Genomic DNA, 26,988 nt, shown 5'->3' with positions numbered 1-26,988 from the left:
GGCCTTTACTCATCTTCACTCAACAAACTCCAAGAGGTAAGTAATGATTGCTCAATCTTACTGATAGTGTGTGGCCCAAACACTGCTTGCACAATCTCGATGATTGTGCAATCATGATTGACAGTGTATAGGGGCCTTTACTCATCTTCACTCCACAAACTCCAAGAGGTAAGTAATGATTGCTCAATCTTACTGATAGTGTGTGGCCCAAACATTGCTTGCACAATCTCGATGATTGTGCAATCATGATTGACAGTGTAAAGGGGTCCTTTAAGGACGATCCATGGACCTCAGGCCATTCTGAGGAGGCAATCCATTTCCTCCGTAATTTCAGTGCCACAGCCCACTGCCGCTGTGAAGAACGGCGAAGAACGTAGACCTACGTCCTGGCCCTGAACTTCGACGACCATTCCCCCGTCCACTTACGTTCCTTTCTCATTGTCCCTGTGAGGAACGGCGAAGAACGTAGACCTACGTCCTGACCCTGAACTCCGAAAACCATCCCCCCCCCCCGTCTACTTACGTTCCTTTTTCACTGTCACTGTGAGGAACGGCAAAGAACGTAGACCCCGGGACGACCCATCCCCGTCCACTTACGTTCTTTTCTCACTGTCACTGTGAGGAACGGCAAAGAACGTAGACCCATCCCCGTCCACTTACGTTCTTTTCTCACTGTCACTGTGAGGAACGGCAAAGAACGTAGACCCATCCCCGTCCACTTTCGTTCTTTTCTCACTGTCGTTATGAGGAACGGCAAAGAACGTAGACCCATCCCCGTCCACTTACGTTTCTTTCTCACTGTCGTTATGAGGAACGGCAAAGAACGTAGACCCATCCCCGTCCACTTACGTTCCTTTCTCACTGTCACTGTGAGGAACGGCAAAGAACGTAGACCCATCCCCGTCCACTTACGTTCTTTTCTCACTGTCACTGTGAGGAACGGCAAAGAACGTAGACACATCCCCGTCCACTTACGTTCTTTTCTCACTGTCACTGTGAGGAACGGCAAAGAACGTAGACCCATCCCCGTCCACTTACGTTCCTTTCTCACTGTCACTGTGAGGAACGGCAAAGAACGTAGACCCATCCCCGTCCACTTACGTTCCTTTCTCACTGTCACTGTGAGGAACGGCAAAGAACGTAGACCCATCCCCGTCCACTTACGTTCCTTTCTCACTGTCACTGTGAGGAACGGCAAAGAACGTAGCCTCATCCCCGTCCACTTACGTTCCTTTCTCACTGTCACTGTGAGGAACGGCAAAGAACGTAGACCCATCCCCGTCCACTTACGTTCTCATTGCCAATGTGAGGAACGGCAAAGAACGTAGGCCTACGTCCTAACCCCCCCTCCCCCCCCCTGTCCACTTACGTCCTACCCCGTCTCCCTTCCACCCCCCACCCCCCTCCTCCTTCGCACTTACCAAGTTCTCAGAAGTCAACCTCATGATCTCTGATTGAAGTAGCGCTTCAGCCTGGAGTCCTCCTCCAGGTCCTCCTTTGGTCAGGTTCACCGCCAGGAGCTTCTGCTGACGGTCGTTGTCCTTCCTCAGCCGTTCCAGCTCGGACTTGTACTCGCCCTCGACCTCGCGGCTCCGTGCTTTTTCCGCTTGCAGCTCCTCCACTAGTTGCCTGGGGACGAGAGAGGGAGAGTAGAGAGTACGGAGACAGAGAGAGTAAGAGAGAGAGTAAGAGAGAGAGCAAGGAGGAGGGGCGCGCAGAGAGAGAGAGAATGAGAGGGAGAGTAGAGAATAGGAAGAGCGAAAGAGAAAACAAGTGAGAAGGAGGAGAACACAGATGGAAAGGAAGAGAGGAAGAGAGAGAGAGAGCGAGAGAGAGAGAGCGAGAGAGAGAGAGAGGAAAAAAGAGGGGGAGAGTAGAGAATACAGAGAAAGAAAATAAGCGAGAAGGAGAACACAGAGTGAGAGGAAACAAAGAGAGAGAGGGAGGGAGGGAGGGAGGGAGAGAGAGAGAGAAAAGAATGAGAGAGTAGAGAATACAGAGAGCGAAAGAGAAAACAAGTGAGAAGGAGGAGAACACAGAGGGAAAGGAAGAGAAAGAGAGGGAGGGAGAGAGAGAGAGAGAGAGGGAGGGAGGGAGGGAGGGAGAGAGGGAGAGAGAGGGAGAGAAAGAGAGAATTAGAGGGGGAGAGTAGAGAATACAGAGCGAGAAAAAAAAGAGAAAAGAAGAGGGAAGGGGAAACACAGAGGGAAAGGAAGAGAGAGAGAGAGAGAGAGAGAGAGAGAGAGAGAGAGAGAGAGAGAGAGAGAGAGAGGGGAGAGGGAGACAGATAGAGAGAAGGACACAGAAGAGCATGAGGAGAGAAAGAAGAGTTTGAGAGAGAGAGAGAGAGAGAGAGAGAGAGAGAGGATGACGAAGAATCAGTTCCTTCACTATGGTGATACCCTTCACAGAAAACGGCATTCGGGTTTACTACGTCCTCATAGCTGAGTGACTTCCGTTTTCTGTGAACTGGCCTGGTCACGTTTTTTGTGGTTGTTAATATTCAGAGGGAAAGAGAACTAGTAATACAGCTGTGACTTTACGTTTAATAATGTGACTAGTGTGGTGCAGCATCGTACGTATGGCAGCCAATGCTGCCCACGAGAATTTGACTCGTACTAAAGAGGTTAAGGGAGGTTGCCGGGGGGGGGGGGGTTGCATAGCCACCCCCACCCCACCCCCGTGGGGCGGCACATTTAGGGAGGCAGCAATAAGGTCAAAGGAGCCATGAATATTTTACAGCAATATACGAATTTTGCGTTGGAATCCAGAGAATATGAAATGATTTTCCCCCCTTTTATACTTTCTGCAATAGGGACATTGAATAACGTTTTTAAAATAAGTTTAATTATTTCGCAAGTCAATAGCGATGATAATTGGCTGTAAGGGATGGAATGAAGTGGTGATGGGGGGGGGCATCACGGTGGTGTTCTTACAAAATTCTTTCCGTATACAAATCTTATGTAAATCCTTGGAAGGGAGAGATTAATATTAAGATTTTTTTTTTTTAAGAATACTACAGTAAGATTCTTAGTGATATTCTAAAAAAAAAAAAAAAAAATCTTATACTGTATAAATCCTTGGAAGGAAAAGATTTATAAAGATTTTTTTAAGAATATTAACGTAATATTTTAGTGATATTAAAAAAAAAAAAAAATAAAAAAAAAAAAATAAAAAAAAATCCTTATATTAATCTTTCCCTTCCAAATATTTATACAAGATTTGTGTAAGGAAAGGATTTTTTTTTTTTTTTTTTTTTTTTTAGAATTTCGCCGTGACAACTTTGTTGACTAACGTCCAATTCCGCATCCATCCTCCCTCAACCTGGTGGTGCAACCCCAAGGGGTTGGCACCTGGTCTGCCAGCGAAGGCCCAACTCTCGTTCTTTGCAAGCGACGTGTATTAGTTTTGCTCAAACTGGGCAAAATTCACCACAGTGAAGAGATTAATTCTTAGAAAAAAGAAAAAAAGGAATGTAGTTGACAATATCAATGACGATTATCAGAATAATTATATTAGACAATATTCTCTCTTTAACCAATTAGACGGTAAACAGCAAATAGGTTGTAAGATAAAAAAAAAAAAAAAAAAAAATCGTACATATATATCATACACACACAAAATCTGACATGGATAAATTAAATTAAATTAATTAATTACTCTAATTAAATTAAAAATAGTCAGTTTCAACTCTCTACACACATACAAGCGTCACCCGCTATCTCTACTTTAAACGGGTGTGAGTAACGGCTGGTAGCTCATTCGTTCTAATAAATCTGAACGGACTAGTCACTATCCAGATTAACTAGCAAAATCTACGAATGGGGACGAACCCATTTACGAACACACAACGAGCATGCACAGTGTGAAAAAATATATATATATATATATATATACCCGTATATGTATATATAAACATTTTTAGATGCTCTGTCTAGGGATTCGAACCCTGACCTGTACGTGCATAATCACGAAGTCAAGACGCTAGCGTGATAAAGCACGTACAGATCAGGGTTCGAATCCCTTGGCAGAGCTTCTAAAAATGTTCAATCTGTCTTAAACATACACATATGTGTTTTGTATTGCAGAAACCATAGGGAAGACAAAGTCGGAATATTAAAATTTTTCGTCTATTACGACATCCTCAGTCATAATAGACGAGGATGTCGTAATAGACGAAAATATTTAGTATTCAAGACTTTATATTCCATGTGGTTTCTTGCGTTAGTGATTTTTTTTGTGACACATGTGTGTATGTATGTATATATATATATATATATATATAATATATATATATATATATATATAATATATATATATATGTGTGTGTATGTAATAAAACCACTTGGAAAATAAAATGAAAGGTGTCCGAACGTTTTCGTCTATTTGACATTTTTAAAGGTACAGAGTAAGGAAACAGAGACCTTATATATATATATATATATATATATATATATACAAAAGATATATATACAAAAGAAGCACATTAGGGGGGAATTAGGACAGGTCCATTGTGACCTCACTCTCTCAGCACTGCCGGACGTCTGACCCAGCTACTGTCAACAAATTTATATGTTACAAAGTTATCTAATTTATACATTCCCATACTCATATTCATGTTGTTCTCAAAATTTTGATGACAAGGGAGGGTTAAAATATTCTTAAAACTGAATTGATGATTATCAGTTTTAAGAATATTTTAACCCTATTAAGTTTTAAGAATATTTTAACCCTATTCAGTTTCAAGAATATTTTAACCCTATTCAGTTTTAAGAATATTTTAACCCTCCCTCTTCATCAAAATTTTGTTAGTTTAACTCGTACTTTTAATTAATTTGGTGTCCAAGTTGTCTTTAAAAATAACAACACTGTTAAAAACAGGTTGATAAAAAATTCACCTGCTTGTAATGAAGGCTGTGTTTATAGTATCCCTTGCAAAAATTGTAACTTTAATTATATTGGACAAACAGGCAAGGATTTAAAATTGAGAATAAATCAACATAAATATAACATCAAAAATAGGGCAAGTTTCAAATGGGTTGTATTTGCATTTAAGGGATTTTAATCATTGCATTGATTGGGATACCACCAAGAAAAATTGTCCTAACCCATTCAACTCCGATGACAAGATGTCTTGTCATTTGGTCAAATAAAACAAAAAATCATAAAACACCAAAATGTTTGATCAAACACCAGAAAAATATGACGTCAGTCCTCGCTTCGCTCGCAGCGAAGCGAGGACTGACGTCATATTTTTCTGGTGTTTGATCAAACATTTTGGTGTTTTATGATTTTTTGTTTTATTTGACCAAATGACAAGACATCTTGTCATCGGAGTTGAATGGGTTAAGTGAGGACATTATGGAGAGGAATATCATAGAATCGTGTTATATAAAAGCTTCATTTGAGAACAACATATGAGTATGGGAATGTATAAATTAGATAACTTTGTAACATATAAAATTGTTGACAGTAGCCGGGTCAAACGTCCGGCAGTGCTGAGAGAGTGAGGTCACAATGGACCTGTCCTAATTCCCCCTAATACGCTTCTTTTGTATATATAAGGTCACTGCCACCTTACTCTGTACCTTTGAAAATGTCTTGAATAGACGAAAACGTTCGGTCACCTTTCATTTTATTTTCCAAGTGGTTTTATTACACATTTTGTGAATCACGTGTTTTTGTGATTTATTCTCATATATATATATATATATATATATATATATATATATATATATATATATATATATATATATATATATATGCGCAAAGTAGACCACTTGGAAAAAGAAACTAACGAAGCAGAGCGCTTTCGTATATTACATCTTCAGTGCAAAAAGAACATGTACTGTTTGCATGTATATGTATATTATATATATATATATATATATATATATATATATATATGGGTATATCTATTAAATACATTCGCACGGTAAAAATTTGCATCTATTGAATACAGTCGCAAATTGAAAAATAATTACGAAAAAGGAGGTCAACAAATCTACTAACGCCAGAACCGTAACAGGCAACGGCGGACACGTACGTACGTACGAACGTACGTTCACACATCTACACACTGAACTACGAACAGACAGACAGGCAGATCAAGCACGTGTTTATGTACATGTGAGGGGGAGTAGGCGTCAGATGCCTTTGTATGATATGGGTGTCTTCCCAAGGGACGGAAATGTGGGGGACTGGGGGAGGGAGGGGGAGGTCACCCGGGGGGGGGGAGAGAGAAAAAAAGAAAAAGAAAAGAAAAAAGGGAACGAGATGGAAGAAGAGGGGGAATGGATGGAAGACGAAGAGAATGGAAGGAAGAGGGGAATAGATAGAAGAAAAGGGGAATAAAGGGAAGAAGAGGGGGAGGGAAGAAGAGGGGAATAGAGGAAGAGGGGAATAGAGGAAGAGGGGAATAGAGGAAGAGGGGAATAGATGGAAGAGGGGAATAGATGGAAGAAGAGGGGAATGGAAGGGAGAAGAGGGGAATGGATGGAAGAGGGGAATTGATGGAAGAAGAGGGGAATGGAAGGGAGAAGAGGGAAATGGATGGAAGAGGGGAATGGATGGAAGAGGGGAATTGATGGAAGAAGAGGGGAATGGAAGGAAGAAGAGGGGAATGGATGGAAGAAGAGGGGAATGGATGGAAGGAAGAGGGGAATAGATGGAAGAAGGGGGGAATGGATGGAAGAAGAGGGGAATGGATGGAGGAAGAGGGAAATGGAAGGAAGAAGAGGGGAATGGATGGAAGAAGAGGGGAATGGATGGAAGAAGAGGGGAATGGATGGAGGAAGAGGGGAATGGAAGGAAGAAGAGGGGAATTGATGGAAGAGGGGAATAGAGGGAAGAGGAGGGGAATTGATGGAAGAAGAGGGGAATAGGGGGAAGAGGAGGGGGAATTGATGGAAGAGGAAAGAAGGTGGATGGAATTGAAGAATGACTGAAGAGTTGGGGGGGAGGGGAGAGAGAGAGAGAGAGAGAGAGAGAGAGAGAGAGAGGAGATAAGAGATAGGCAGAGGAGAGGGAGAGAGAAGGGCGTGAGGGTGGGGGGAGGGAGACGGTGGGGAGGGGGGGAAGAGGAAGACGGTGGGGGAGGGGAGATGGGGGAATGGGGGGAGGGGGAGGGTGGGGGAGAGGGAGACGGTGGGGGAGGGGGAGAAGGTGGGGGTGGGGGGAGGGTGGGGGAAGAGGGAGAGGGTGGGGGAGAGGGGGTACCAATCACTGACCAGCATAATGTGCAGGAGAGGGAGGGGGAGGAGGGAGAGGAAGAGGGTGGGGGATGAGGGAGGTGAGAGAGGGTGGGGGAAGGGGGAGAGGGTGGGGGAAGGGGGAGAGGGTGGGGGAAGGGGGAGAGGGTGGGGGAGAGGAGGGAGAGGGTGGGGAGAGGGGGGAGAGGGTGGGGGAAGGGGGAGAGGGTGGGGAGAGGGGGGAGAGGGTGGGGAGAGGAGGGAGAGGGTGGTGGAAGGGGAGAGGGGGGAGAGGGTGGGGGATACCAATCACAGAACAACAGAATGTGCAGGAAACGGGAGAGGGAGGAGGGAGAGGGAGGAGGGAGGGGAGAGAGGGTGGGGGAGGGGGAGGAGGGGGGAGGAGGAGGGAGGGGAGAGAGGGTGGGGGAGGAGGAGGGAGAGGATGGGGAGGAGGGAGAGGGTGGGGGAGGAGGAGGGAGAGGGTGGGGGAGGAGGAGGGAGAGGGTGGGGGAGGAGGGAGAGGGTGGAGGAGGAGGTTGGAGAGGGTGGGGGAGGAGGAGGGAGAGGGTGGGGGAGGAGGAGGAGGAGGGCGAGGGTGGGGGAGGAGGAGGAGGGAGAGGGTGGGGTAGGTGGGAGAGGGTGGGGTAGGTGGGAGAGGGTGGGGTAGGGGGGAGGGGGGTGGGGTAGGGGGGAGGAGGGTGGGGGAGGGGGGAGGAGGAGGAGGGAGAGGGTGGGGGAGGTTGGGGTGGGGGGAGAGGGAGGGGAGAGGGGAAGAAGACACCAGGCGTCTATGACGACGACTATGACCAACAAAAGGGACGAGAACACGGGGGGGGGGGGGAAATGCTATTGCGGGGGTCAATGGCTAAAAGCTCCGAAAGTCTTACCGTCTGGAGAAGGAAGAGGAGGAAGAGGAGGAGGAGGATTGGCAGCGTGTAATGGGGGGGGGGAGGGAAGCAGAGCATTAATGGACGAAAAACCTGCACCTCACTTATTTACGTGACCGATGGCCAGGTATATCAGTGCGTAAAATTATGCCTAAAATATATATTTACTACGAGAACCCTTCCTCTGATCGTGGTCACAGGGGGGAACCTATCTTCTGTACGGAAAAGGAGCTATGCCTTGCTGCACGGCTTTCGACACAAGAAGTAGATGATCGAACGAGTTTTGTTTGTGAGAGTTTTTTATATGTGTATATGTGGCTCTGTTTCTTGTATGTGTATTTAGTTTATGCATATATATATATATATATATATATATATATATATATATATATATATATATATATATATATATATGAGGTAACAGCTATCAACCACGAGTCCAACACGTGATCCAGGACCGTGCATTTCCTCCAACACATCAGTTCGTAGCTGCCAAATTCAGAAGATGGTCTCTTTCGGGGATTCCCAATCCTGCCGTAGGAAGTGGTTACCATCGACTTGGAGGGAGATCTTTGTGTGTCTGTGTCTGCCTGGTTGAAGGGGCAAGAAGACTCGATCAAAGGCGCTTAACTCTACTCGGACCTGTGAAAACTCGTAACTAAAAATCGTGAATCGAACTACAGTAAACCCTCGATATAACGGATCTCGATATACCGGACATCGGATATAACGGACAAAAAAAAAATCTGACCGGACAAACCCTCTCTATAACGGATTTTCGTCCGTCATAGCAAGGGATCCTCGGTTATAACGGATCTTCGGGTATAACGATAGACCCCTGTCGCCATATCGTCCGTTATATCGAGAGGTTTACTGTACGGTCACATATGGTCCCATGCCTACTTGTGCAAACACCGTACAAAAAAAGTACTCTGAAATTGGTGATCACAATCGATACTAGCAAATACACTAACATACTAGAACAAAAACGCTCTTGTTTGCATGTATGTGTTACTAGTTACATACGCACACGTGCCCATGTGTACGCATACATGTACACATACACGCATATGCACACACACACACACACGCACACACACAAGTTCACTGTCATTTATTGGCTACCAAGGGTGCTATGGGGGATTAGTTGTGTCCCTCTTTCTTCCCTCCCTGACTCCTTCCCTCCAGGACTCCCTACCTCACTCCCTCCTTCCCTGCTAGCACCGTGTCCCTCCCTCCATGACTCCTCCCTCCCTCCCTCCAGGATTCCCTACCTACCTCCCTCCCTCCAGGACTTCCTACCTCCCTCCATGTCTCCTCCCCTCCCTCTCTCCAGGACTCACTCCTTCCCTCCATGTCTCCCCTCCTTTCCTCCCTCCAGGACTTCCTCTCTGCAGGACTCCCTCCTTGGAAGCACCGTGTCCTTCCCTCCCACCGCTGTAGGACCGTGTCCTCCCTCTCTCCCTTCTTCCAGGACTCCATACTTCTCTCCTCTCCCTCCTTAACTCCTTACCTCACTCCCTCCGTGACTCCCTGTCTCCCTCCCTCCACGAAAGCACGGTGCCCTTCTATACCGCCACTGTAGCACCGTGTCCTTCCCTTCCCCCGCCCCCTTCCTCCAGGACTCCATAACTCTTTCCTTCTCTCCCTCCAGGACTCCCTACCTTTCTCCATGACTCCCTCCCTCCCTCCCTCCAGGACTCCCTATCTCCCTCCCTCCACGAAAGCACGGTGTCCCTCTGTACCGCCATTGTAGCACCGTGTCCTTCCCTTCCCCCGCCCCCTTCTTCCAGGACTCCATAACTCTTTCTTTCTCTCCCTCCAGGACTCCCTACCTTTCTCCATGACTCCCTCCCTTCCTCCAGGACTCCCTACCTCCCTCCCTCCTTCCCTCCAGGGCTCCCTCCCTCCACGGAAGCAACGTGTCCCTCTGTACCGCCATTGTAGCATCGCGGCACTCTCACCTGTTGATCTGCTTCTGTGTCTGGTAGGCGATGGCGAGCTCACCGTCCTCGTTGACGATGTCGACGTCCTTCCCGTACGAGGCTGACGTCAGGGCGGCCAGATCGTGCGAGCGGTTGGCCAGGACCGTCCTCAGCTGGATGCACTCCTCCCGCCGACGCTCCAACTCGTCCTGCAGGGCCTCGAACTGCTCTGGAAAGGTTGAAGGGCAACCTTCAGTCTGGGTGGGCGCGTCACACACACACACACAATACAGGAATTTAAGAGCAAACTTGATATGAAGAGATACAACGACGGGGCACCACGAGCTTAGCTCCCCTTCCCATAAAATACAACTAGGTAAATACACACACACATACATACACTATACGAGAATTTAAGAATAAACTAGACACTGCAAGATACAAAGACGGCTCACTACGAGCATAGCTCCCTTTCCGTAAAATACAAATAGGTAAATACACACACACGCGCACACAAATATTAAATATTATTCTTACTTAAACTCTCATTTCTTTATTATTAACTATTAAGTGAAATGACCTTGCTGTGGATGTACTGTGTCTTGCTGCATTGCATTACACTTGACCCAGAGTAGTTGGCGAGATGCAGGTATGACCCGTCATCCACGAGGAGCTAAGATGGGAAGGGGGGAGTGGAAAGGGTGGTGAATGGGAGTGGAGTGGGTGGGAGTAGGTACCTTTGACATTGGCTACCTCCCATATATGGGGGAAAAGGTCTTGGTATGTAGACTAATCTTATTAAATATTATTATCAATAATTTAATTCATGATTAAATATTATGTTATCATAACTATTCAAAACGATTCCTGAATATAAAAATTCGGTGGTGGTGTGATTTACCATGGTCTTGGATCACTTGTTGGACTCGTGATCGACAGCTATTTCCCTATCGGAAGAGAGCTCAGAGCTCATAATATATGACCGATCTATGGGTAATGCTGTGATCTTACACGCACAACTCCCTGCCCACGAGAGTCGGAGTAACGACCCGCAGCGCAGCGATACTGAATTTATTTCAGCCGTGGGCGGGATTTGAACACGAACCGCCGTAGTGGCAGAGGGGAACTCTACCAACTGCGCCACGAGTTGTGTGTGTGTGTGTGTGTGTAGATTAAGAAACACACACACACACACACACACACACGAAGATTGCACAAGGGGATCACCCTACCAAAGGAGCCCTTAGACACTATATCCGTGAACTGCCTAGTGTAGGCCTTAGGGTCTCTTGCAGACTCCTTCATTCTTATGTTCTTATGACTCACTGTACCAGTTTCGGTGGCAGACGCAAGGCAGTAATGGGTTTAAATTGGACAAATTTAAGTTTAAGAAGGAAATACGCAAGAACTGTTTTTTACTAACAGAGTAGTTAACGAGTGGAATAAACTTGGTAACCATCTAGTTAGTGAGCGCTGAGATTATCGGTTGTTTTAAGAAAATGTTAGATAACTTTATGGATGGGGGTGACAGGTGGGCATGGACATGGAACTGCCTAGTCTCTTGCAGTCTCCTCCGTTCTTATGAGTAGATTCTGTGTCGGGGAACATTGCGAGGACACCTGGGACAAGATCTGACGAAGTAAAATGACAAGAACCACTACCACGCTCAAGCCAAGGGACTGGGAACACTCGTCTTACCCCTGGGTAGGGGAGTAACCATGCCCTACGTATTCGGTTACTGTAACAGCCCTCCTACCGGAGGAGGACCTGCAGGAAGATCTCCAGAACGACCCGCTAGGGGCAGCTTACCTCTCAGCGTGGTCTGCAGTTGGAGGACCAACTGCATCCTGGCGACGGTACAACAGAAGGAGCCCGAGGAGGACGTTCCTCCTCCGGTCTCCTCCAGCGTCGCCGCCGTCGCTCCACGACCTTTCGTAGGTCGGGACGACCTCGGGCGTTGAGGAGCGCTGGGGCGGGTCGAGGACGAAGAAGGCGAGGAGGACTCTGAGGGGGATGCGCCACGCTGGCGGGTCCGCGGCGCGGCGACCGGGGACGGGAGGAGCCGCACTCGAGTCCGTGACGAGGATCGCCTCCTGCCTGGAGGTGGAGGACCTCCGAGGGACGGAATCGTGGCAGGGGCGTCGTCGCCGTCGGAGGCGACGGGAGGGTGGGCCGAATCCGCCGTGGCAACGAGATCCGGGAGCCGGCGCGGCCGGCAGCACATGGCGCCGCCGCACCCACCCGCCGGAGTTCTAGCCGGAGTCCGACCACCTGCCTGACGGAGTCCTGGACGAAGTCCGAGGACTCGTATGACGGATTTCTACAGGAATTTCGATCTCCAGCCTGACGTAGTTCTGGCCGAAGTCTGATGACCCGCTTGATAGAGTTCTACCGGAACTTCGACCACCTGCCTGACGAAGTCCGAGGACCCGTATGACGGATTTCTACAGGAACTTCGATCTCCAGCCTGACGGAGGCCTGGCCGAAGTTCGAGCACCCGCCTGACGGAGGCCTGGCCGAAGTCTGAGTATCAGCCTGATGGAGTCCTGGACGAAATCTGAGCCGAGCACCTGCCTGACGAAGATTCTACAGGAATTTCGACCTCCTGACGAAGTTGTACGGGAATTTCGATCTCCTGCCTGACGGAGGCCTGGTCGAAGTCCGAACACCCTCCTGCCGGAGGCCTGGCCGAAGTCTAAGCCAAGCACCTGCCTGACGAAGTTCTACCGGAACTTCGAACTCCAGCCTGACGGAGTCCTGGCCGAAGTCTGAGCACCCGCCGCCACTAACGCAGTTTCACCTCGAGCGAGCACGAAAACTCTCCTAACGCCTCAGTGAACACAGTTCTTTCTCGCAGGCCCAAGGACGACCTCGGGGAGTTCTTCCGAAGTTCTATCAATCATCTGGTTTATCTAGAAGGATTACCACTGGTGACGGAGTAATATATATATATATATATATACATATATATATATATATATATATATATATATATATATATATATATATATGAGAGTATGACTTGTCTCCTACTATCGGAAAATAAAATTACAAATAGATATATCTGGATATTTCGACCACTTTCTGTGGTCCTCTTCAGTAGAGGAAAAGGGTTGAAATATACGGATATATCTATTTCTAATCTTTTCAGATAATGGATTATATATATATATATATATATATATATATATATATATAGATGTATATATATTATATATATATATATATATGTATGACTTGTCTCCCACAATCGGTAAATAAGATTAGAAATAAATATATCTGTATATTTCGACCACTTTCTGTGGTCCTCTTCAGTAGAGGAAAAGGGTTGAAATATACGGATATATCTATTTCTAATCTTTTCAGATAATGGATTATATATATATATATATATATATATATATATATATATATATATATATATATATATATATATATATGTATATATATATTTTTTAGTGCGAGCCCTCGGTTCGAATCCCGCGTGGACAGTCGGAATTATTTCGTTGATGTTCGCTGTAACTAGCGATTCATTTCAGATATGTATATTATATGTATATGTGCACATGTGCACTTGCGTGTGTACATGTGTACACGTGCACATGTACACGAATGTAACCATGCATACACAAGTCGTCCGTTATTCGTGTGGCTGGCTACCTGGCTACTACGAGAAAGAGAGAAAGAGAGAGAACAAGTGTAGCGTGACGTATGGCCCCCATCGCATCGCCGGAATGCCGCTACGTCACGTGACGGACCAAAATGACGTCACGTGACGGACCAAAGTGACGTCACGTAACGGGCCAAAATAACGTCACGTGACGGGCCAAAGTGACGTCACGTGACGGACCAAAATAACGTCACGTGACGGACCAAATTGAATTCACGTGACAAGCCAAAATGACGTCATATGACGGACCAAGGTGACGTCACGTGAAGGACCAAAGTGACGTCACGTGACGGGCCAAAGTGACGTCATGTGACGGGCCAAGGTGTCACGTGACGGACCAAATTGACGTCATATGACAGATCAAAGTGACGTCACGTGACGAACCAAGGTGACGTCATATGGAGTTTAAAAGATTCTGAATGAGTGAAGACTGGGTAACGATAGATTAAAGGAAGGTAAGGGAAGGGAAGGAAAATGAAGGGAAGACAAAGGTAAACGGATGGGAAGGGAAGACAAAGGGAAGGGAAAGGGAAGGGAAAGGAGAAGAAGGTAAGGTGATGGAACGGGGAGGGGAAGGGAATGAAGAGGAAGGAAAATTGAGGAGGAGGAGGAGGAGGAGGAGGAGGAGGAGGAGGAGGAGGAGAAGAGGACGAATAAGAAAAATATGGAGAAGGGGAGGAGGAGGAGGAGGAAGAAGAGATGAAAGCTGGGAGGAGATCAGGCCGGCCTGCCGGTCGGTCGGTAGGGAGAGGGGGAGACGGGGGGATGGGGGGAAGCGGGGGACCCGCAAGATCAAATGATTGGCAGATGGGGGGCGGAGGAGGAGGAGGAGGAGAAGGAGGAGGGAGACGGCAACGGAAGGCGGAGGGGGTGGGGGACGGGAGAGTGAAGGAAAGAAGAGAGAAGAGGGAGAGGGGAAGAGAGGGAGAGGGGAATGGGAGAGGGAGAGGGGAATGGGAGAGGGAGAGGGGAATGGGAGAGGGAGAGGGGAGAGGGGAGGGAGTGGGGAGAGGGGAATGGACGAGGGAGAGGGGAGAAGGGAATGGGAGTGGGGAGAGGGGAATGGGAGTGGGGAGAGGGGAGTGGGAGAGAGTAGTGAAGAGGGGAGAGAGGGGAGGGGAGAGAAGAGGGGAGAGAAGAGGGGAGAGAGGGGAGGGAAGAGGGGAGTGGGGTAACCGAGATAGCGATAAGATAAATATCGGAAATACAGAGAGTTCACTACGCCCCGAGGCTCTTAATGTCCTCGGCTTGCCGTCGCCACCTTTGCCCTCCGTGCTGGACAGCCAGGGCCACAAGCCCGCCGACTAAAATCGTCTGGCGCTAGCTAGACAGGGCGGCACGGCGGTTTCATTCAGGGGTCGCGACCTACTTCCCCCCTCTCCCCCCGCTATCGGGGGGGAGGGGGAGGGAGAAGGAAGGTAAAGTGGGAAAGGGAGGGAGGGGGAAGGAAGGGAAGGGAACGGGGGGAGGAGAGGGAACGCGGGTGGGAGAGGGGAGAGAGAAGGGAGGGGTGTGAGAGGGAAGAGAGGGGGTGGGAGAGGGAAGGGATGGGGTGGGAGAGGGAAGAGAGGGGGTGGGAGAGGGAAGAGAGGGGGTGGGAGAGGGAAGGGATGGGGTGGGAGAGGGAGGGGATGGGGTGGGGAGGTGTGAGAGGGAGGGGATGGGGTGGGGAGAGGGTGTGAGAGGGAGGGGATGGGGTGGGAGAGGTGAGGGAGTGGGAGAGGTGAGGGGGTGGGGGAGGGTGTGTGAGAGGGGAAGAGGTGGGTGGGAGAGGTAAAGGGGTGGGTGGGAGAGGGAAGGGAGGGGGAGAGGGAAGGGAAGGGAGGGGGAGAGGGAAGGGAGGGGGAGGGAGAAGGGAGAGGGAAGGGGAAGAAGGAAGGGGAAGGAAGGGAAATGGGGAGGAGGAAAGAGGGGAAGGAAAGGGAAATGAAGGGAGAGGGAGAGGGAAGGAGGGAGGGGAGGAGAGGGAAGTGGAAGGAGGGGAGGGAGGGGAGGAGAGGGAAGTGGAAGGAGGGGAGGGAGAGGGAGGAGAGGGGGGATAAGGCCATGATGCCCCCTTTCCCCCGATCTCCCCCCCCCCCGGACCCGAATAAAACTGGCCAACCTCTGACCATAACAAAGTACACAAAGCCTCCTGGCAGCCACCTCACAGCCCCGGAGCACAGCCCCCTCACAGCCCCCACCACTAGGACGCACAGACGAACGGCAACTGACGAAGACGAAACCACAGGAACCTAACCCCATCAGGAGGAGGAGGAGGAGGAGGAGGAGGAGGAGGAGGAAGGCGAGGAGGGAGGGGAGGAGGGAGGGGAAAGGGAGGAGGGAGGGGAAGGGGAGGAGGGAGGGGAGAGGGAGGAGGGAGGGGAAGGGGAGGAGGGAGGGGAAGGGGAGGAGGGAGGGGAAGGGGAGGAGGGAGGGGAAGGGGAGGAGGGAGGGGAAGGGGAGGAGGGAGGGGAAGGGGAGGTGGTGGAGGAAAGGGAGGAGAGGAGGGAGGAGAGGAGGAAGAGGAAGGCGAGGAGGGAGGGGAAGGGGAGGTGGGAGGAAAGGGAGGAGAGGAGGGAGGGGAAGGGGAGGTGGGAGGAAAGGGAGGAGAGGAGGGAGGGGAGGAGGAAGAGTAAGGGGAAGGGGAGGAGGAGGAGGAGATGGAGAGGAGGAGGAAGAGGGGAAGGGGATGGAGAGGAAGAGGAGGGGAAGGGGATGGAGAGGAGGAAGGAGAGGGGGAAGGGGAGGAGGAAGGGGGAGGGGGAGGTGATGGAGGAAGGGGAGGAGGAATGGGTTGGAGAGGAGGAATGGGATGTAGAAGAGGAAGGGGAGGAGGAGGAGGAGGAGGTGGAGGAAGAGGAGGAGGAGGTGGAGGAAGAGGAGGGAGGGATGGGGGGGAGGTGAGGGGGGAGGCGTGGCCGATGTTCTACTATTCTAGGTCCAGCTGGAGGAGGATGTGGTGGTGGTGGTGGAGGGGGAGAGGGGGAGGAGATGGAGGCGGAGGGGGAGAGAGGGGGAGGAGATGGAGGGGGAGGGGAGAGAGGGGATGGAGGGAGAGGGTGAGAGGAGATGGAGGGAGAGGGGGAGAGGAGATGGAGGGAGAGGGAGAGAGGGGATGGAGGGAGAGGGGGAGAGGAGATGGAGGGAGAGGGGGAGAGGAGATGGAGGGAGAGGGGGAGAGGAGATGGAGGGAGAGGGGGAGAGGAGATGGACGGGAGAGGAGATGGAGGGGGAGAGGAGATAGAGGGGGAGGGGAGAGAGGGGGAGAAGAGATGGAGGGGGAGGGGAGAGAGTGGGAGAGGAGATGGAGGGGGAGGGGGAAGGGGAGGGGGAAGGAGGAGGGAGAGGGAGGGAGGGAGGTGGGGAAGGGGAGAGGGAGGGGAGAGGGAGGGGGAGGGAAGGGAGAGGGAGGGGGAGGGAAGGGAGAGGGAGGAGAGAGGGAGGGGAGAGGGAGGGGGAGGGAAGGTAGAGGGAAGAGAGAGGGAGGAGAGAGGGAGGGGAGAGGGAGAGGGAGGGAGGAGAGAGGGAGGGGAGAGGAGGAAAATAGTGGAGGAGATGAAGGCGACGACGCAATGTGCACATCCAAAATGTGCACATAAACGCACACGCACACAAACGCACACGTTTACATAACGTGTACACATTTTGGAGATGCTGTGCTGTACAGAAAAGTGGACACGGGAGTACTGATGTGCACATTACACGTACACATGTACAATCCAACGTACACACACGCACACAGAATTTTCTTGAGTAATAAATATACTGCAAAGAAAAATCACAAACAAATAAACACAGACAAACAGTTGGCAAAACTATCTACGCTTCAGTTAGCAAACACACAAACGCACACACGCACGCGCGCACACACACACACACACACACACACACACACACACACACACACGCACACACAAACGCACACACGCATACACAAAGGCACAATTACACACAAACGCATCACACACACACACACACACACACACACACACACGCACGCAAACACACACACACACAAACGCACAAACACACACACACACAAACAGTACATACACAAATGCAAATACACACACACACACACACACACACAATTAGTTAAATGAATTTTGATAGAAACTTACACAAACAGACACACAAAGACGGGTCACTACGAGCATAGCTCCCCTTCTCGTATAATACATGTAAATAAATACGCACACACATACACATACACACACGCACGCACAAACACACACACACACACATACGCACAAACAGTACATACACAAATGCAAACACACACACACACACAATTAGTTAAATGAATTTGGTAGAAACTTACACAAACAGACACACAAAGACGGGTCACTACGAGCATAGCTCCCCTTCCCATATATTACAATTATGTAAATAAATACGCACACACATACACGCAATCTAAACGATATGAAGAGTTATAATTTTCTATATAGAATCATAAAAACGTGGAATAGTTATGGAAGCGACAGGGCTCAAGTTAAACCAAACAACGAATTCAAATCAAAATATGACAATTGGAATTAAAGGATGTCGATTAAGTTGGAACTGTACATGATTTTAGGTAAATTGGAGACTCACAGACGGGACCCGACGAGTGTTGCTCCTTTCTTGTAAACTACAATTAGGTAAATACACATATACGTACATACATACATAAATCAATAAATAATACCCTAATAATAAAATGAAAAATAATAATAATAAAATAAGAATAAGAATAATAAAATAATAACAACGACAATAATGACAATAATAATAATGATGAAAATAATATAATAATAATAACAAAACAATCATAAAAAATTGACCGACGGGACCCGACGAGTGCAATTCTTTCCTTGTAAATTACGACTTGACAAATAAGGCAAGCACACACGCACGCACACACACACGTCACAGCTACAAGGACGAACTGTCTACGCATGGCAAAACTATGCGAGGAGACAGACAGACAGACGGATAGATACACGGTGAGACAAACAGACAGACAGACGGAGGGGGGAGGGGGAGAAGGATAAGTAGAGGAGGAAGAGCAGGGAGAGGGAGAGGGAGAGGGAGGCAATGGGAGGGTAGGAGGGAAAGGGAAGAGAGGGAGGGAAGGGGGGGAAAGAGGGAAGGGGGAAAGAGGGAAGGGGGGAAGAGGAGAGGGGGAAGGAGGGGGAGGATAGGGGGGAAGGAGGGGGAAGGAGAGGGAAAGAGAGGGGGAAAGAGAGGGAAAGAGAGGGGGGAAAGAGAGGGAAAGAGAGAAGGGGAAGGAGGGGGAAAGAGGGGAGGAGGGGGAAAGAGGGGAGGAGGGGGAAAGAGAGGGGGGAAGGAGGGTGAAGGAGGGGAAGGAGAGGGGGGAAGGAGGGGAAGGAGAGGGGGAAGGAGGGGAAGGAGAGGGGGGAAAGAGGGGAAGGAGAGGGGGGAAGGAAGAGGAGAGGGGGGAAGGAGGGGAAGGAGAGGGGGAAGGAGGGGAAGGAGAGGGGGGAAAGAGGGGAAGGAGAGGGGGGAAGGAAGAGGAGAGAGGGGGAAGGAGGGGGATGGAGAGGGGGAGTCAGAACAAGATCTGTACACCTCTCCAAATTACTCAGCTTAACTACCACGGCCTTGGATCACGTGTAGGACTAGTGATTGGCAGCATATAAGTACGTGTGTGTGCTTGCGTGTGTGTGTGTGTGCATGTGTATAATACACACACACACATATATATAAATACGAAAAATTTCCCTGCTCAAGGGGGTCAGTAACGGCTTGCAGTATCCGTACAAGCGTTTTTTTCCACGCCAGGAGCAGCACGGCGCCTGCGCCGCTCGGACGGGACCCCTCGAGCGTAGAGAAGCACCTGCCAACACAGGAACAGCTGTTGTAGCTGGCCACGAAGACGCGTTTCCGTAAATTTCAGACATTTTCCGTTTCTTTTAACTAAATGGTCTTGCTTAAAGGGAGGGAGAGAAGGGAGAGAAGGGAGGGGGAGAGAAGGGACGGGGAGAGAAGGGACGGGGAGAGAGGGAGAAGGGAGGGGGAGAGAGGGGAGAGAGAGGGAGAGAAGGGAGGGGGAGAGAAAGGAGGGGGAGAGAGGGAGAGAAGAGAGGGAGGAGAGAGAGGGGAGGGAGGAGAGAGAGGGGAGGGAGGGAGGAGGGAGGGAGGGAGGAGGGAGGGAGGGAAGGAGGGAGGGGAGAAAGATAAAGGAGAGGGGGAGAAGGTGAAAAGAGGAGGGGGAGAAAGGAGGAGGGGGAGAAAGGAGGAGGGGGAGAAAGGATAGAATTGAGGATAAAGTCAAGTTGGGGCGGCAAGAAAGTTAGCGGATGAACATACAGACAGACAGGATGAATTTTATAAAAACTTGACTAGCTTATTACTCACACACGCACACACACACACATACACACACACCAGCTCTTTCCAAATTAACATACGAACAAAGATTATCGAAATTGGAACTACCAACAATGGAGCAGAGAAGAGAGAGAGGTGATCTACTGACTATCTATAGTTGTGGTTCCCAAACTAGGGATTGAGCTTCCCTAGGGAGGCGTGGGAGGATACAAGGGGGGGGGGGGGGGCGTGAAGTCATCTGCTCAAAAATATTTGTTTAATTAGAATAATAAAAATAATTCAAAGAACAAATACCTGCAATTAAATACATGCAAAGTATAATGATAGCAGTCACTCCAACCCGTTTTCTATTAAGCTAGTTCTCCTTTCGCGTTCTGAACACGTCACCGATAGCAACCACGCTGACGTCACTGAGGGACTCGTCACAAACTCCCAATACTTCAATCCTAGAACTTCTAATCTTGTGAGGAAAAAGCAGCAGCGTCCATCTCACTAAATTAGTTCATAAATTGTGCCTTAGTCTCATAAGTCTTTCCAAATATTATATGCCATGTTTTCAAATGATCTATTCTTAAAATTACAAATCAATTATGCCAATTTGCTAATGTTCAAACTTTTATTTTTTCGCTCCCTTTGAACCAAATGTTTTGTTTTTTTAGTTAGAAAAATGTCTCTGGAATGTACTATCATTTGTTTGAGTGTCTTTCATTATTTAAATTTGATACAAACAGAAATCTGTTTTCCTGAACAATGCTAAGAAATAAATGCAAGAATCATTTCACATGAAGACACGAGGGAGGGACTGGGGGCGTGCGGGTCTACTGGAAACAAAAAGGGTAATGGCGTCAGGTAAGATAGTTTGGGAACCACTTATCTATAAAATCATGAAGTTTGGGAACCACTTATCTATAAAATCATGAGAGGAATGGATAATCCTTGACAGGAATGATTTACTAAAAAATGACAATGGAAAAACAAGAGGTCATGAAAAGAAACTCAAAAAGGATAACTATAGAAGAGATCTGAAAAAAAAAAGCTTCCCACACAGAGAGCTGGGTATCTGGAATAATTTAGATAAAGAAACAGTGTGTGCAAGTACTATTCACGATTTTAAGAAAAAACTTGATGCTGAAAGATACAAAGACGGGTCACCATGAGCATAGCTCCCTTCCCTATAATACAATTAGGTAAATACACACACACACACACACACACACACACACACACACACGAGCAAATTAAATATGGCATAGATACAGAGACAGGACACCATGAGCGTAGCTCCCCTTCTAGGCCATGGGGCAAAATCGGTATGGGGCTTGATTTTTGAGTTTGTGGTGACTTTTAACCCATTAAACTCCGATGACAAGATGTCTTGTCATTTGGTCAAATAAAACAAAAAATCATAAAACACCAAAATGTTTGATCAAACACCAGAAAAATATGACGTCAGTCCTGAGCGAAGCGAGGACTGACGTCATATTTTTCTGGTGTTTGATCAAACATTTTGGTGTTTTATGATTTTTTGTTTTATTTGACCAAATGACAAGACATCTTGTCATCGGAGTTTAATGGGTTAAGGGTCAAGAGAATACTACTTGATTTAGGTCTGTAGTAGTCAGAACTGCCAGAAAATGCAAAGTTCCCGCAAAAAAAAAAAAAAAAAAAAAAAAAAAAAAAAAAAAAAAAAAAAAAAAAAAAAAAAAAAAAAAAAAAAAAAAAAAAAAAAAAAACAAAAAAAAAAAAATTGCTCCTTAATTAGTAATTATCTGCTAATTAACACCATGTTAGTAAATAGTGAAAACGCCTTAAAAACAAGCAAGAATGATATAGAAGCAATGTATAACATTTTATTTAACATTTTAAAGTAACTGAAGATATGTTATTACAGCTGATATAAAATTATGTAATACATACATACATATACCAAGGCTTTTCCCCCCTTACAAGGGGGGTAGCCAAAAAGAAAAAGGCAAACATTATGTAATAGGGAAGTAAAAGGTTGCCCCCTAGTGCTGATGTCAGGAATGATCCAGGGAATTTTCCCTATTACCGACCTTGGTATACTATGACTAACAAATTTTCAAATTCCACAGACTTTGAAGCGAGGTGGACATCATAATATGATAATACTGATGACCCACTTTCGGAGAAGAATAAGCAAAGATATAGAGATCTGTATATTTCGATCACTTACTGTGATCCTGCTTCACTTACTGTGATCCTGCTGAAGAGGATCACAGTAAGTGATCGAAATATACAGATCTCTATATCTTCGCTTATTCTTCTCCGAAAGTGGGTCATCTGAAGAAAGTGGGTCATCAGTATAATATGATAACTTATGGGTATACATACATACATATACCAAAGGCTTTTTCCCCCTTACACGGGGGGTAGCCAAAAAGAAAAAGGCATAGAAATCACTCCCACCTATTTCATTTCCCATATATTCCACTCCCCTCCACCCTCCTCCCTCCCTCCTATCTTGGCACCTCCTGGATGACGGGTCATCCCTGCATCCTGTCCACTGCCCTGGATCAGAAGCAGTGTCGCAAGACACAGCACATCCACAGCAAGGCCGCTTCATAAATTCAGCTCTCTGAAAATGCCCCTGGACAAAATTATGGTGTGCGAAAATCACCATATCCTCATTCATCATTATCTGATTCTGAATCATTATCTGAATCAGATGTGCTCTCACTTTCTAATTTCTTGTTGGTACGAATCTCAGGTAGACATCTGCACAAGTCAGTGCATGGCAAATTCATTTTGCTGCAAGAGCATGCACCCTTACAACCCCCCTTCTGGCATTTGCAGTGGACTGTTTTCAGTACGCTGGGTGGAGCTGGGTGGAGCTGGGTCACCTGACACCCAGTCAAAGAAAAGTGTCACCCTCAATCTTCCACCCATGACTATCTGGAGATGGAGCATTGATATATGACAGAAGGACCCTACGATGAATGGCTGCCTGATAGTTGGCCCTTTTAACCCATTAAACTCCGATGACAAGATGTCTTGTCATTTGGTCAAATAAAACAAAAAATCATAAAACACCAAAATGTTTGATCAAACACCAGAAAAATATGACGTCAGTCCTCGCTTCGCTGCGAGCGAAGCGAGGACTGACGTCATATTTTTCTGGTGTTTGATCAAACATTTTGGTGTTTTATGATTTTTTGTTTTATTTGACCAAATGACAAGACATCTTGTCATCGGAGTTTAATGGGTTAACATGGAGTGGAGGCAGCAACTGAGAATCTGATCTGCATGTTAGCCGGAACAGATTATACCTGGCAACATTCACCTGTGAACATTGTTTCTGGCCATACATTGAGCAAACAAATTTCTCAATGGTTGGCAAAACAGACTCTGGAGTCTCCCACTCTGTGCCCAGTTGAGGAAATAAATTAACAAAGCCATCTGACTTCATCATCAGGCCCAGGGGTTTGCCCTTTCCTTTGAATGTGTGGAAGCCAAGAAGTTCTCTGCACTTTTCTTTCCCAAGTGTTTTGGCAAACTTGGAAATATTTATGATTCGACGGTTGTCTCCAGAACCAGTGAGGAAAAGCAAGTCAGATGCTGGAATTTCATGAGCTGCTGTCAGTGACAGCACAAAGACATCTGTGTCTGAACTCTTGATAACAACTGTTGTGCTGTCCCTGGCAGCATGATCTGCATGTAACAGTAATCTGGTGTCAGCATGATCTGCATGTAACAGTAATCTGGTGTCAGCTTCCTCGTGGTCTGAGAAAAGATCAGGTACTTCATTCACAACTACCTTGGCATCCTCCACAGACAGTGAGTGACACTGATCCTTGTGTGATATCACAAGTGCAATGTGACCTTAAACCTGAGGATCACATTTCACCCAACATTCACAAAGAAATTCAATTAGATTTTTCCTTATTGGACCCCTCAGACAAGAACTTTTTGAATTGCTTTGGCATTTTCTGCTCAGGCCTGCTGATTTTAACTACCTGGGTGCCACTGATTGCCCTTTGTTCACATTCGCAGTTTTTTATGCTGTGTGAGGGATAGTGATCACATACAAAATCCACCTTACTGTATCCATACTTTCTGGTCACGCCAACTAATTCACGCAAAAGATTGTCTGCCAACTGACCAAATGTGACAGGGATGTTCTGTACTTGCTGAATGAAGGCCATTCCATCAATAATTAATCAAAGCTGACCCCGAAGGTACCTCTGGCACACATTCAGCCCCTTTCTCCAACTCGTGCATCAAGTTTGATTTGTTTGTTTTGCAAATGGTACCATTACTATTTCCCAAGGACAATGGCACTGGTGTGAGGGAATAACCCAAGAGATTCTTCCAATCAACCTCCCTGATTTTACCAATGATTGGAAGGCGATTGAACATTTCATTGCTTGCCTTAAGTCTCAGACTGAACCTTTGTTTTTGAGGTTTTCAAAACTGTGGCAAAGGTCTTCAGTTTATTTGATTTAATTGGCTCAAAAAGTTTTTCAGGCTCTGCTTTCAGTCTTGACTCTGCAAAAATTTTTGCAGTGTTGACACCTTTGCCATAGGCACTCTCAAGGTCAGCCCTCACATTTTCTGGTGCTACACTGGCAGAACAAATATTGATCAGATCGTCCCCTAAGTATTCAAATGGATTAACCATTGATTCAACAGTTGAGACAATATTTCCGATGACACTTTCGTCTTTCTGAATTCTAGATTCATCCAGGTCTTTTCTTCCTCTCTCAGTTTCTCCCCTCCCAGGCATATTTTGGCATTCCTTGGCTATTTATTGCAGCACGTTGGTGATGGCTTAGCAACCATCTGTTCTCAGCTCTCTTATTCAGTGTAAGGCCTTTCATACCATCTTTGGTTTTAGAGTCTCTGTTAACTGTTTGCTCAATGGCCATGTCACATGCAACTGAGGAAAATCCATATCTGTCCTGCCGCTGGACAACAAATTCACCATTCATGAAGCTTTTTCCGATTTCAGGGTTGGTATTTCCATGGTTTTTCCATTTCTGAAATATATGCATGTAGATATCTCGAATAGTCCACCCTGTCATAAGCAAAAAACCATGGAAGAACATGTTTCAGTGTAACAAGGAGAAGCTGCCAATTACCTTCTCTTGTCCCTCTTAGCAAACAAATGAGATCCTGGACTATATTAATGTGGGAAGACCAGAAATCAAAGGTTGGGTTGTCTGGCCTTTCCTTCCCAACATAAGTGTTAGACATGCCCATGACACTTCTGAAATCATCCTGCCCCATTACATCATCAATTTTTGTTGTTGGTCCAGAAGTGCGCAGGTCCTGTGCCACCTGCAGAACAGTGGACTGCTCATCATTGCTGACGGAGTCTATAAAAGCCTTTAAAGTCTGCTTAGGGCATCAAACATTAACTTGTGGGGCCTTACACTACGGTTGTAGTGATGTCCACTAAGGACACCACTAACAGAGCCTTGGGCAACAACCTCGGCCTCTATGAGGATATCTTCCAACCCAGAGTTTTGAAATCTTTTACCTATTGTTGCCATGTAAGCCATGGTTGTATGGAAATCGCCCAAACGGACTACTAATCTATCTTTGAAAGCCTTAATGGTATGATTAAAAAGGGCTAATAAAAAAAAATTGAGCAAATTTTGAAGTGGGAACTTTTTTGAAATTTACTTGAAAATGACCTTTTCTTTGAAATAAAAAAGGAAATTAAGTTGCCCTTTGAGAGTCACCAAGATACCGATTTTGCCCCATGGCCTATTCCCGTAAGATACAAGGTACAGCAAACCATTGATACAACAGACAATATGGGGACGGGTCTGTTATATCCGAAGATCCGTTATATCCCAGGATCCGTTATATCCGATGGAAATACCGGACAGATCCGTTATATCCCGTAGTTTGTCCGGTGTTAGAAATTAGTTGGATTAGAAATTACAGTAAACCCTCGATATAACGGACGATATGGCGACAGGGGTCCGTTATAGCGAGGGTTTGTCCGTTATATCCGATGTCCGGTATATCGAGATCCGTTATATCGGGGGTTTACTGTAAATATAAAGACACATACACACACACACGCTTTCCCTATCATGGTTAAATTGTTTTCAATTAACGTGGCTACAATTTTGGGTATTTGCCAATATCGGAAAAAAAAAAAAATAAACGAACAAAACTAAAATAAACGAATCTATTCCTACTTACTCATGAACTCCTGAACACGGTTGTTGTGTGGCTCGGCCTCGGCAATCGAGTTCCTTAGTCGTCCTAGGTCGTCCTTCAACTTGGCGTTCTCCATTTCGAGTTCCTGAAGCTGTTTTGGTCGCGGGAGGGGAGAGATAGGAACGCGTCAGTAACAACCTACGTCATGTCGTCGGGTTGTACGGTCCGATGTTTGGGGTATGGTTCTATGCAAAGGACCCTAGCTACTTTGGTATTTACAATCGTGGCAGCTTCGGTTTTTGACCTGCGTTTACGTACTTGTCCGTCCTCTAGATTTGGTAGATTACCCGTTTTTATTATATTTTGCAATTATTTATTTTATATTTAGCAATTATTATTTATTTTGTATTTAGCAATTTTTTCATATTTAGCAATTATTATTTATCTTATATTTAGCAATTACTATTTATTCTATATTTAGCAATTATTATTAATTTTATATTAGCAATTATTTTATATTTAGCAATTATTATTTATTTTATATTTTGCATTTCCTATTTATTTTATATTTAGCAATTATTTATTTTATATTCTGCAGTTAGTATTCATTTTATATTTAGCAATTATAATTTATTTTATACTTAGTTGCTATTTATTTTATATTTGGCAGTCACTGTTTTCTTCATATTTGACAGCATTGATACAGGTGTAACATTTCACGTCACTATTTCCGCAACCTTTGACAACATATATTATTTAGTTGTTGTCTTCTGTTGCCTACCAATTTTTCATTTCCAAGACGGCGACTCAAAAGGAGCTATCACATTAATGTGAATGTTTGAAATGGTGAGTGTCTT

The 26,988-nt window shown here is 46.6% G+C and overlaps 1 protein-coding gene across 12 annotated transcripts in view; it reads right to left on the bottom strand.

Moving 5' to 3' along the window:
* didum (dilute class unconventional myosin) overlaps nt 1–26,988 on the bottom strand; it is a 203,544-nt gene that overhangs the window by 46,367 nt on the left and 130,189 nt on the right. For all 12 annotated transcript variants that reach the window (XR_012967009.1, XM_076195521.1, XM_076195520.1 and 9 more), the window contains 3 exons: nt 26,174–26,282; nt 10,045–10,234; nt 1,422–1,629 (listed from right to left, as the gene is read on the bottom strand). Coding sequence is in view for 11 of the 12 variants with exons in the window: in XM_076195521.1 (XP_076051636.1) it covers nt 1,422–1,629; nt 10,045–10,234; nt 26,174–26,282 (507 nt within the window). In the remaining variant the exon portion in view is untranslated. The remainder of the gene's footprint in view (nt 1–1,421; nt 1,630–10,044; nt 10,235–26,173; nt 26,283–26,988) is intronic.

This window comes from Oratosquilla oratoria, chromosome 12, assembly GCF_046742065.1.
Source record: "Oratosquilla oratoria isolate Oo_2021 chromosome 12, ASM4674206v1, whole genome shotgun sequence".
NCBI lineage: Eukaryota > Metazoa > Arthropoda > Malacostraca > Stomatopoda > Squillidae > Oratosquilla > Oratosquilla oratoria.
This window is presented reverse-complemented; position numbering and strand designations above follow the sequence as displayed.